This window comes from Patagioenas fasciata, chromosome 4 (genome assembly GCF_037038585.1).
Source record: "Patagioenas fasciata isolate bPatFas1 chromosome 4, bPatFas1.hap1, whole genome shotgun sequence".
NCBI classification, from domain to species: Eukaryota; Metazoa; Chordata; class Aves; order Columbiformes; family Columbidae; genus Patagioenas; species Patagioenas fasciata.
In genome coordinates, this window is record NC_092523.1 from 56277121 (window position 1) to 56289650 (window position 12530).

Below are 12530 nucleotides of genomic sequence, written 5' to 3' on the forward strand. Positions count from 1 at the left end.
AAGCACACCCTTGGCTTGGCATTAACAGGAATGCTCAAGATTTGCTGGAGGGGCAGTCACCTGCAAAGCTCTCTCTCTCACCCTAAGAAATATCCCCAGATCTCTCCAAGATCATAGAATCACAGAATCATTTCAGTTGGATGAAACACTCAGGATCATCAAGTCCAACCACAACCTAACCTAAATCTAGCATTAAACCATGTCCCTAAGAGCCTTGTCTAATCGCCTTTTAAGACCCCTCCAGGGATGGTGACTCCACCACTTCCCTGGGCAGCCTGTTCCAATACCTGACAACCCTTTCCATGAAGAACTTTTTCCTAACATCCAATCTGAACCTCCCCTGGCACAACTTGAGGCCATTTCCTCTTGTCCTATCACTTGCTACTTGGCAGAAGAGACCAACACCCTCCATGCTACAACCTCCTTTCAGGTAGTTGTAGACAGCAATAAGGTCTCCCCTCAGCCTCCTTTTCTCCAGGCTGAACAGTCCCAGCTCCCTCAGCTGCTCCTCATCAGACTTGTGCTCCAGACCCCTCACCAGCTTTGTCACCCTTCTCTGAACTCTCTCTAGTATTTCAATGTCCTAATGATGAAGTGCTCCCTCTCCCCAGCTCAGCCACATGCTAACTGAGAAAAATTCACCTGGATTTAGGACTGGAGTGGCAAATGGAAGTGACACACTCCAGCTTGCTGCAAGAAAGTGGAACCATTTATTAATAAATGGTAGGAAGGGAAAACGGAGAAAACAGACACCCTTTTTTTTTGTATCCATAAAAAAAGAAGCCAAAAAAATTACTGCTGTGATAGCAAATACATGGTATAAACAGGAGTCGTCTGCAAGACAGAGTCTGAACTTGGGGGAGAAAACCTGTAAGTGCTGGTGTATGCGGGTGAGAGTTGCAGCTGGTGTGCCCTGACCCCAACGGGTGCTTGTTCCGATCTGTCAGGAGGATGGTACTCTATGAAGCAGAAAATATGCTGTAAAAAATACAAGGTTTTTTTTTAATAATGAAATGTAGTAAAATAATTATTTCCTGTTATTATTCTATAAATGCTAGGAGAATTATGTCAGCCAGGAAAACTTAGTGCTCCCAGTTAATATTGGGGTTAGGCATTACCATATAGAGATGGCAGGCACTGTATCACTCAGGCACCTTCCAAGGCCCACAAAAGGGGTTGGGTTTTGGTTTGGTTTTGGGTTTTGATCCTGCTTACAGGCTTCATTGCTCATCTGCTTTTCTGGGGTGGCAGATTTATCTTTACAGAATGCATCTGGTATTGAGCAGGGCCTCACCTTGATGTGATCTGGCGCCATATCTTTGCTCCCTGCCCTGTTGTCTTTAACCCCAGCTTGGCCACAGCCCATGGCTTGAGGCTGCAAACCTTTCACCTCCCCAGGACCTGCTGCGGCTGCACCAAAGCCAGCAGGACAGGACAGGCATGGTGGTAGCCTGGGCACAGAGCCCCAGGACAGGCTCGCCAAGGTCAGCTGGCTGCAGACTTGCAAAACCAGGGTGGCAATTCTGCTATCATTTTCTCAGAAAAAGCCTAAATCAGAGTCTAACTCTCCAAGAGGCAGGACAGCAGGGGATACACTCAGTAAACACAATGCACCTCATGTGTGTGGGGGTGATTTAAATAGCAAAAGCTTCCAAACCATCTGGTGGGCAGCTTTGCAGGTGCAAGGGTACTTCTGGCTCCTCCACAAACCCAGTGCTTTGCTAGGGTTTTTTTATTTTAATTTTACCCCTCTTCCCCCATGTCTAGCCCCTGAATGGCAGAGGTTTCAGTGCTGGGGCTGGCAACCACTGAGCCAGAGCCACTGCAGGATCTGGGGCATGTGGGCACATGTTAACAAATGCCATTTTTCCTGCTGGGCTCTGCTTTCAGTTTTTCTTTTCATTCTTCCTTTAAAAGAAGATCTTAAGGGAAATGGTATCTTGATTCCTAGAAATGCCCCAGAAGGTGTTGAAAAGGAACCTTGTAAGTCACTGTGAGACCCCTTCTGCATAAGGGTACAGCTACAAAATAGTCCAGGAGCAAAAATATCAAGGTAATACGGGTCCAGTCTGGCCATGCCTTCCTGGCCCCAGTCTGGGAGCTGATACATCATGAAGTGTCAAAAATCTCTCCAAACCAAGAGCCCTTTCAGCTGCAAATAGACCAGGAATCAGCTGACCACAGCCCCTAGGCCCATCACCATGTTTCCAGCTTAGTATGGCCTCGTATAGATGCAGGAAACCCTACAGAGAGCTTTTTTTTTTTTTTTCTGGGAGCCTCCCACCTCACCCACTCAATGGGATACCTAAACTCAGACCACATTTTCCATCTGCTGGTCTTGTTTTCAGAAAACTGTGTTCTAGCTACTGATTTCTGGGCCTGAAAAAATTATCAGTGCCAGCCAGGGGCTGGCACTCGCCTTGCATTTGCAAGCTGTGGATAGAGATAGGGATGCAGACATCATCCAGGGTTACAAGGGAACAGCAGAGATACTGGATTGAGCAGGCAGAAATTTGCCCCCACTGCCCCAAACAGGCTCTTGCACATCCCTGCATGCGCCCCCCCCCAGCAATCCCCCACTTTCTCCAGGCTTTAAACTGAAAGAGTGTAGATTTAGATTAGACATAAGGAAGAAATTCTTCCCCATGAGGGTGGTGAACAGGCTGCCCAGAGAAGCTGTGGATGCCCCATCCTTGGGAGTGTTCAAGGACAGGTTGGATAGGGCTTTGAGCAACCTGGTCCAGTGGAAAGTGTCCCTGCCCATGGCAGGGGGGCTGGAACTAAATGATCTTTAAGGTCCCTTCCAAACCAAACCATTCTATAATTCTATAGAGGTATATATATGTTGGCTACGTATTTTAAATGATCTTGGGAATATGGCAACCAGCCCAGGGCTGACCACATACTCTTCCCCCCCCCAGTCCCCAGCATGCTAACGTTCTGTATCGTGTTTCTATGAGGCCCTGACAGAGTTTCATCCATATTTGCAAATCCGAGCACACAATGTAAGTCACAGCTGAAATCCTCCTTTAGTTTTCACACCGAGTCCCAGTCACCCATTGACCACTAGCCCCCAAACACTTTCGTGCTGCTGAGAATGCACTAACTTGGTCCTTGACTACCAGATCAGCAGAAGAGGTGCCCAAGTCCACAGAAACGACTGCACTCACCCGGTGGAGGCTCCACGACTTCCCTGCATTGCTGCATGGAGCTGTGGGTGGATGCAGCAGCTGTCCTGAGGGGCAGCTGGGGGCCTTCTTGCCTCCCAGAGACCTGACATCTTCATGAGAAAGGGAAGACCACGCTAGAGAACATGGCCAAAAGTTTTTTTATAAAACAAAGCAAAAAATCAAAACAAACACACACAACCCCCCAATATCAAAACAAACACACACATACGAAATTAAAACAAATAAGCAGAAATGGAAATGCATAAAGGTATTCCTTGTTTTATCAAAATGTAAGGAATTCTCTTAAAAACTTTATTTTTCCTGCAAATTTTTTCCTGGCATTTTTTCCATCAACTCCACCACATGGAAAAGTTAATGTACAGAAACAGGAATTCAGGTAGTATAAGCTCCAAGGTAAGACATGGAGGAGCTTTGCCTTTTCTGGATGATGTTACTTTACTCCAGCGTAGGGCAACAAAGATGATTAAGGGAGTGGAGCATCTCCCTTATGAAGAAAGGCTGAGGGAGCTGGGGCTCTTTAGTTTGGAGGAGACTGAGGGGTGACCTTATTAATGTTTATAAATATATAAAGGGTGAGTGCCATGAGGATGGAGTCAGGCTCTTCTCAGTGGCAAACAATGATAGGACAAGGGGCAATGGGATCAAGCTGGAACACAAGAGGTTCCACTTAAATTTGAGAAAGAACTTCTTCTCAGTGAGGGTAACAGAGCACTGGAACAGGCTACCCAGGGAGGTTGTGGAGTCTCCTTCCCTGGAGACATTCAAAGCCCACCTGGACACATTCCTGTGCGACCTCACCTAGGTGTTCCTGCTCCAGCAGGGGGATTGGACTAGATGATCTTTTGAGGTCCCTTCCAATCCCAAACATACTGTGATACTGTGATACTGTGATACTTATTTTCAGTGTTTCAAAACCATGGGTAACTTGCCAATGGTTTCAAAATGTCAGATCTCTGAATCCCACTGGAACTGGTGTCGCTACTGAAATCTTATACCTGTAAGGGAAAGAAAACAAAACTGTTGTAGTTTGTTGTAGTTTCAGGTAGTCACAGAGGTTCAGAACAGCATATACCTCTTTGCAGGGCCAATTATTCTTCTTTCACTATCTACTTGACAAGAATCAGCTTAAGGAAGTCCAAGTAATAGCAGCACAAAAGAAAAAAAAAAAAGAAATTATCTAAAGTATGCTAAAGTTCAACAGGAAGATGTGTATAAAGTTCCTGTAAAGCACATCCACCGCAGTTCTCCAGCCAGGAAATTGCACAAATGAAATGATGGGAGCACCAGTAAAATCAGGCATTTCGCGTCTTCCCAGCTTTGTTTCTATGCTCAGAAGTCCAGTCCAAACACATTCACCACACCATTTTAAAGTTCCCAGTGATATTTGCACTCTCCAACCTCCCACATTGAGAAGGAAGCAACAGCTCTTTCTTTCCAACCAGCAGGTTGGGAAGGTCCCAGCTCTGGGATCCCATTTCCACCCCCTCCTGCAGACACCATAGCGGGTCAAGGGGGTGTCTCCTACCCACGCGTGTGTAATTCCTATGTCCGTCAAACAGCTTGACTCCAGATGAATGCACATCAAAACACAACTTTGGGCACATCCAAGTCTTCAGGCACATCTCAACAGAAAAAAGGAGAGCTTAACAGTAAAGTCTAAACAAAATGCATAATATTTTTGGTCAAAGAGTTGTCCTGCAGTCACATTGGGCTGCTATTTTGCTATTGAAGTGGGATTTTCACATGCAGGAACTTGCCACTGTCACCTTTCAAGCTTATGGCAGCTTTATTATTTTTTTCCCTCTTTATCAGCTTGGCCACTAAGCCCAAAGTCATCAAATCTCTGGGTGCCCTTCCGTTTGACAACACTCCTCCTTCCACTGATGAGGAAAGTAGAAATGCCGTGTATTGTGGAGACACTGCCCTGAATGAATAGCTGGAAAGGGAAAGCAAAACACTGCTGTACTTCTGATGCGTGATGCACAAAGCCCTTGGCTTTTGGAGATGTTTCAAAATGAAACACAGCAGCCAGTCTAACTCATAACTGTTTATTGTAAATCACTCAAGAGTTTACACATCATTAATGGCAAAGTAACACTGTTAGAACACCTGCTGGATGAAATACAGAATAAAGACAACGCTCTTATATTATATGGCATCATTGAAAAAGAAAAAGAAACAGAACAAAGAAAACTTTTTTTTTTTCAGTTGTACATCTTTCCTGAAAATAGCTGGGCTTGAGTCTCAGTTATCTTGAGATCGCTGCCTTGCCCAGGGCCGCACAGCTGGGAAACAGGCACTCTCTCTCTTGGGAGCAAGGCGGTGACCTTCTTTATAAATGAAACTCACGCCCTCTATCTCCAAAAGTGCTCCAGTGCTGACAGTACAAAGCCTTTCTCCTGCACTGGCTAACATCTAACACAAAGGGCTATATGTCCCATTAATTCCACATGCCTTTTTTTTTAATATTTTTTTTCTTTTTTTTTTCTTTTTTTTCTTTTTTTTTTTTTTAAACAAGGCAACTGTTAAATTCAGAAGCTACATAACTGTCTTTATATTTTGCTCAGAAACCAATGGATGTTGCATGCAGCTGAAATATTAGTAGAGAGACTGACTTAGATAAAGGTCTATTTCCTAAGACCCACTAGTCAAAGGCAGAAAAAGAAATTAAGAGGCCTCTTGTGCAACAGGAGCTAGAATATGCATGCATGGATGGCCATGACTGATTAGAATATAACTTAGGTCTCCAAACATTGAAACCGAAGCTGTATTTGGCTTAAGACATTGTCGAGCTCTATACCTTTACAAACTACAATGTATATGCAACAACAAAGGAATCATCTTAACATAGCATCAGTTGGTATTTTGGCCTGTATAGAGACTAATCTTCAACACAAAAGTCTGCTCATCAACAATCGGTTTTCATATTTAGCAAAGACAGCAGCGCAACAGGCTGGCTAACAGGGCTAACAAAAAGAAAAAAAGCAGATTTTTAAACTAATGTCTAACTAAATTTAGGCTGATTTTTTTGCCCTTGGACATCCTGTTTTTCCTTGGTGCTGTTACTGCTCCTTTCTATTAGTCTGTGGTTGAAACAGCACACTGGGCTCTGCTCCATCCCCTCTGACATACACATCTTGAAAGCATGTTTCATTAATAGTAGAAACAAAAATCTCTGGTAACCGCACTTGGAAAGGATAGTTAGCTCCTCCAACCTGCCAGATTTACCATGAATAAGCAAATTACAATGTATCTCAGACATGAACTACAAAGACTAAAAATCAAATCTCTCTCCTGTTTAACTCTAATATTAAATAATAACATTTTTACACTTAATAGTCTGAAGCTTAGACATAAGACAGCTAATAAAGAAAAGAAAAAAATCTGGGGCCGAATCTGTTCCTGGGGAATTAATTTGGCCCAACTGATCTGGAAGAAAACCAAAATAACAAAAAAAAAAAATCTAATTTTACCCAGAGGAAAAGAAATCCACCACAGGCATGGGAGTGGGCACACACCCACCCACCCACGTGTAGGACAGCGCTGTCACGGCCAAGCGTTGCTTCTCAAGCGCTGCCATCTCCAGTCCTTTCCTTGCGAGCCTGGATCATTTCCTTCGGAGCCTGTTTGCGGTCAGTGACCAACCCCAACCAAAACATGAAGTCAATGAACCAGGTGGTAGGGTTGAACTTCAGGCCCAGCTCACTGGCTGAGTAGTCGAATGGGAAGGTGTGGTGGTAGTTGTGGAAACCCTCACCTGGAAAACAGAGAGATTTTGAAGATCACATGTCCAGCATGTTTATGAACTTAAGAACATGCTCGGGTGGGATATTCCAACGCCAGAACAGGTTATGGTTCACCTCTGACTGTGGGAGACCTCTGGGGCAGACTCACAGAGGACTCCATCCCAGTGGTTTGGGCTTTCCTGCCCAGTAGGAAGGGGCACATCTCACCTCTATTGGGACCACCATAAGTGCTTCAAGAGAGGAGACACACAACCCAGTAACAAGCAGAATCATGTCTGCTGCACTGTCCCCAGGCAATGCAGAGAGGATTGCTACCATTAACACATCTTTGCCCAGAGACTACATGGCATTATTTCATTGTGGGCAACATCAGTAGAATAAGGGAGCCTTCCTCTAGGACACACAGGCTCCAGCCTCCTCCAAGCCCTTGCTTCAAGCGGTGGCCAACTGCAGATGCCCAAAGCCCAACCAGGGTGAATCACAGAATCACAGAATGGCTGGGGTTGGAAGGGACCTCTGGAGATCATCTAGTCCAACTCACCTGCTAAAGCAGGGTCACCAGAGCAGATGGCACAGGGATGTGTCCAGGTGGGTTTAGAATGGTCTCCAGAGAAGGAGACTCCACAACCTCTCTGGGCAGCCTGTTCCAGTACTCTGGCACCCTCAAAGGAAAGAACTTTCTCCTCATGTTTAGATGGAACCTCCTGTGCTTCAGTCTGTGCCCACTGCCCCTCATCCTATTGCTGGGCACCACTGAAAGGAGTCTAGTCCATCCTCTTAACACCCACCCTTGAGATATTTATAAACACTGATGAGATCCTCTCTCAGCCTTCTCTTCTCCAGGCTGAACAGACCCAGCTCTCTCAGTCTCTCCTCATCAGAAAGATGCTCTAGGCCCGTCATCTTTGCAGCTCTCTGCTGGACTCCCTCCAGTAATTCCTCGTCTTCTTAAACTGGGGAGCCCAGAACTGGACACAGTACTCCAGATGTGGCCTCACCAGAGCAGAGTAGAGGGGGAGGACAAGCTTGCTCAACCTGCTGCTCACACTTTTTCTAATGCACCCCAAGATACCGTTGGCCCTCTTGGCCACAAGGGCACATCGCTGACTCATGGTCAGCCTGTTGTCCACCAGGACTTCCACGTCCTTCTCTGCAATGCTGCTTTCCAGCAGGTCCACCCCTCACCTGTACTGGTGAAACAGGATGGGATTTCGCTCTGAGCTTTGCAAAAGCTCTACCCAGGGCTACAGCACTTACCAATGGCTCCCAGAGTTACAAAGGTGTTCTGCCTGGGGTTGATGTACTTGTCATAAGGGCGGTTGCCATACATGTGGGCAGCGCTGTTGACAAGCCAGGTGACATTAAGGGAGATGGTGTACCGTAGGATGGAGGCAAGGAAGTAGGCGTTCCACAGACTCTCGCCCCAGAGGTACCATGGCACAACAGTAGGGATCACAAAGCACATCAGCACGACCGAACTCTTGTAATACCTGCAGGGAAAAAAGAAGGACACCATTACCCCAGTGGGAATAACAGCCAGGGGGGAAAGAGAGGATGGATCTCTGGAGACACAGCTCTGCCAGAAACTCCTGACAACCTGGGCTGGCCTCATCATCTCTCAGGCATCAGCAGAAGGATGCCTTATAGTTGATGGGAGGTCTACAGGGATGTCTCCAGGGAGACCTTATGGCAGCCTTTCAGTACTTAAAAAGGGCCTATAAGAAAGATGGAGACAGACTTTTTAGCAGGGTCTGTCATGATAGGACAAGGGGTGATGGTTTTAAACTAAAAGAGGGGAGATTCAGGCTACACATGAGGAAGAAATGTTTTTACAATGAGGGGGCCCAGGTTGCCCAGAGAGGTGGTGGACATCCCATCCCTAGAGACATTCAAGGCCAGGCTGGATGGGGCTCTAAGCAACCTGATCTAGGTGAAGAAGTCCCTGCTCATGGCAGGGGGCTGGATGAGATGAGCTTTGAAGGTTGTTTTTTTGAGGTTATGCCTGCCATGCTGGGATCCAGAAGGAGACCTGCAGCTCTCCAGTAACACCGACCATGGTGAAAAGACAGCACCTCCTCAGCTTTCTCACAGAACTCTACCTTCACTTACCTAAGCCAAGGCTCTCCAAAGGAAACAGTCCCCGTTCTTTCCTCTACCAAAGATAAATATAAATTCCCACTGATCTGATTGACTTTTGAACACGGCCATGGATAAGGTTTGCAAACCTCATCAGTTCAAGCCCAGGATTTAAGCAGAGCTGGCTAAGAAAAATATTTTCCAGTCCAGAAAATACTTCAAAGTTCAAAGCCTCTCTTGCTTCAGAAGAAGAAAACAGAATATGAAAACACCTCATCAGGCACCAATTAAAGCCATTTTGTAAGATGCAAGAAGTCCAGACTTAAGTCTTTAATGAAGACACAAGATCTTTCATCTGAACAAGCACCCAACTACGTTTCCGCTGTCTTACTTTGACTGAAACATCCACCCTGCGATAAGAAATCTCCTTACCCAGAGTTCAGGGGAACCAACGCCTCAATACATGCTTGGAGAACAGCATTGCTTCCACCACACGAAAACTCTGTCTTGAAGACACTTCAGCCCTCAGTGTCTCACATTGCATGCAGGATTATTTGCTCCATTATTCACAGAGGGCCAATTTTACTGGAGCAGTATTGAGCTTTCAGCTGAAGTGATGTGGTTTTAAACTGCAGGCTGAGCAGTACCTCATTCACAGCTCACCAGCACCTTTAAATTCAGCAAAGCGAACAATTCGGCCTTAAAACAAAATATGACAGAGAAGCAAGGTTCATTATGATTCTTACTGATCTGACCTGTCAGGTTTTGCACGCTGTTGAAAAAAACCCAACACTTGAACATTCTATAAAGGGGAAACCTGAATTTTTCTTCCCAAATAAGGGAAGGCAAACTCCAAAGTCTTAAATTAAAATCCAGAATAGAGACACTTGCTAAGATTTAACTTCCTTGCAGAAAACATACTTCATCACTACACAACATGTGCAGCATAACCAAAGCAGCAGAGCCTGCTTCTCATGGAATGCTGTTGTCTTGCAAAAGCTAATAACACTGCCAAGAAGAGCTGCAGCAAACTGCAAAGCAGCTTTTGCAAACACATGCTGTCAACTGAGGAGCCAGTAAAAGCAACAATATGTGGAGGGTTGGGAATTCCTCACTCCTGGAGCTCTTCTGATGCAGGGTTAATTCTGCTAGTCCATGGATTTCTCTAACACAAAATAAACTGATTTCTGGACTCAACTGACTGTTGCCCTCATCCATAAAGCACTCAGAAATGAGCTTCTGTGGTTTGCTGAAGTACCTGAACCAAATGCTTGCAAGGCAGAGAGATTCTGCAATTTGTGCATATAATACAGGTACTCATATGCTCCTCCATACCCACCTCTCACAAAGTGCACAGCAAACTGAACTAGGTCTGTGCTAATTCTCAAGGGAGATGATTAAGGCTGTGAAAAATGACACAGCACTTGGTTTGTGCTGGCCCATGGGTGCCAGAGATGAGTTTGCAGAGTGAAACATGAACTTCTTCACGAAGGCAGTGAGTGATTACAGCCTTTGCTCCATCAAAGGAGAAGGACCAAGATCCCAGCAACTTCTCCTGTGGCTGCTTTTACAGCCAGCTCTGGCTTTTTGGAAAAGCAGAGGGACAAGAAGAGGGCTTGTTGCTTGTGCAGCCTGCAAGGACAGCCAGTAAACATCAGCCACATAGCAATAACGGGGGTCGGAGGGATGGTAGTCCCAGTGCCTGCCATCAGAGTGGCAGGAATATCTTGGGGGAGGAAAAATAAGGAAAAAAAGGGAAAATAAATTCAAGAAGTGAGCCACAAGTAGACAGCCAGGCAGAGGGACCTCTCCACCCTGCCTCCCACAAGGGCCAAGTGCTCCCCACTTACTTTCTTTGGAACCTGACGACAGGGTCATCCAGCAGGTCAGTGAAATCCAGTTTTCTCCCCTTCTCTATGACGTCCCGGTGCTTGCGCACAAAGAGCCAGCCGATGTGGGAGAAGAAGAAGCCGCGCCGGGCATTGTGTGGGTCTGCATCCGTCTCAGAGTACTTGTGGTGCACACGGTGGTCTCGGCTCCACTCGTAGATGTCGTTCTGCACAGAAAGCAGGGCCAGGTGAGAGAAGCCTCCAGCAGTACCACCTCCAGCTCCTTCCCCACACAAGCAATAAGTCCCTCACTGGTGCTCATCATAAAAGGTTATTGACGAAAGACATCTTGAGGGAGCCTGGTTTTGCAGCCAGCCAGCCCATCCCACCACTCCTGTCAGTGCCCACACAGAATGGGACACACTCTGGGAACCGGTGACCATAGAGTGGACATGTCCTGGAGCTGCAGATGGCTGGAAGTCAACAGCCTCTTAGGAATTATCATCATCAGTTTGCCCTGGCCCTGTGTCCTCCCTGGATGTTCCCTGTCCGAGGACAGACACTGGGCTGGAGAAGCCAGGTATGTACATGTTTACACCTGTTATTTTATGACCCTGCATATTTATTTTCAGAGCACTACTGTGCTCTCAGTTCTGGCATCCTTTCTCTAAGGTGGTCACAGCTGGTTACCACTGACACCATCAAGGGACAAATGCAGCACTGAAAATGGGACGAGCTTGTGGAACCCTCCACATGCCTTTTCCTAAGCTGAACAGAGGCTGAATGTTCTCAGCCTTTTAGAGGGACCCATCTTCCACAGTAAAACCAGCACCTCTGTTTAGATTATTGCTCTGTCTGGAGGAATGTGTACAAGAGCATGAGATTGATATATCAAAGGAGATGTAACTGTTTTATAGGAAATCAAGTCTTGTATTTGCAGCCAGGCTGGAATAAATTACTTACAGCCATAACATCAGCTCAGCATTGGATGCAGATCAGATATAAAGTAAGTTCAGTCCTATCTCTGCTCGAGCCGTCAGCAGATACGGGTCACTGAAATGCCTTATGGCTGTAAATGGGATTATGTAGACTGCAGGGAGGAAAGGCTGGAACACTATTTCAGAACTTGGATCTGTAAAGCAAGATTTTCCAAGTTTACTCAGACGAAAGTATTTCAGCCTCCCAGTTTGCTTTGCAGGACGCACTGGCTATTGGACTAAATCGGTGGGGTGTATGACACCTGCAAAACTCAGGCCACACACTCATTTATGCACTGAATTGCCCATTGCTAGCACTGAAACATTGAAATGTTATTTAACACTAAGATCCACAACAGCATAAACTTTAATTAGGGAAGTCTTAGTGGAGTGTGCTTTCCTCTGCTTTTCTCATCTTTGGACAGCCGGGGAGGTAGCCAAGCAGCAATAATATCTAAAGGGCTTGGGTTACTTTTAGGAACAGCAGTAGTACCAACAGCCACCAAGCACAGCAGCTTTGCTCCCAGCAGAACCTAGCGAAACATTTGTGGTGTCTGTGAAGTAACGGAAGTGCAGCCGCCATCACGGCAGACAAAACACTGCAGGACATGGTCAGCCCAGCCTCCTGACAACTGCGTATGTCCACATTTTGTGAGAAAAAGTTCATTCTCTGTCTGCAAGAGCCCACAAGGGACAAACAGAGAACAAAAG

General features: G+C 46.1%; 1 protein-coding gene across 2 annotated transcripts in view; it reads right to left on the reverse strand.

Moving 5' to 3' along the window:
• Positions 1–5225: 5225 nt before the first annotated feature.
• SCD5 (stearoyl-CoA desaturase 5) overlaps positions 5226–12530 on the reverse strand; it is a 31470-nt gene continuing 24165 nt past the window's right edge. For both annotated transcript variants that reach the window (XM_071807938.1, XM_065837117.2), the window contains 3 exons: positions 10864–11069; positions 8195–8427; positions 5226–6948 (listed from right to left, as the gene is read on the reverse strand). In XM_071807938.1, coding sequence (XP_071664039.1) covers positions 6758–6948; positions 8195–8427; positions 10864–11069 — 630 coding nt within the window. In that variant the 3' untranslated portion in view covers positions 5226–6757. The remainder of the gene's footprint in view (positions 6949–8194; positions 8428–10863; positions 11070–12530) is intronic.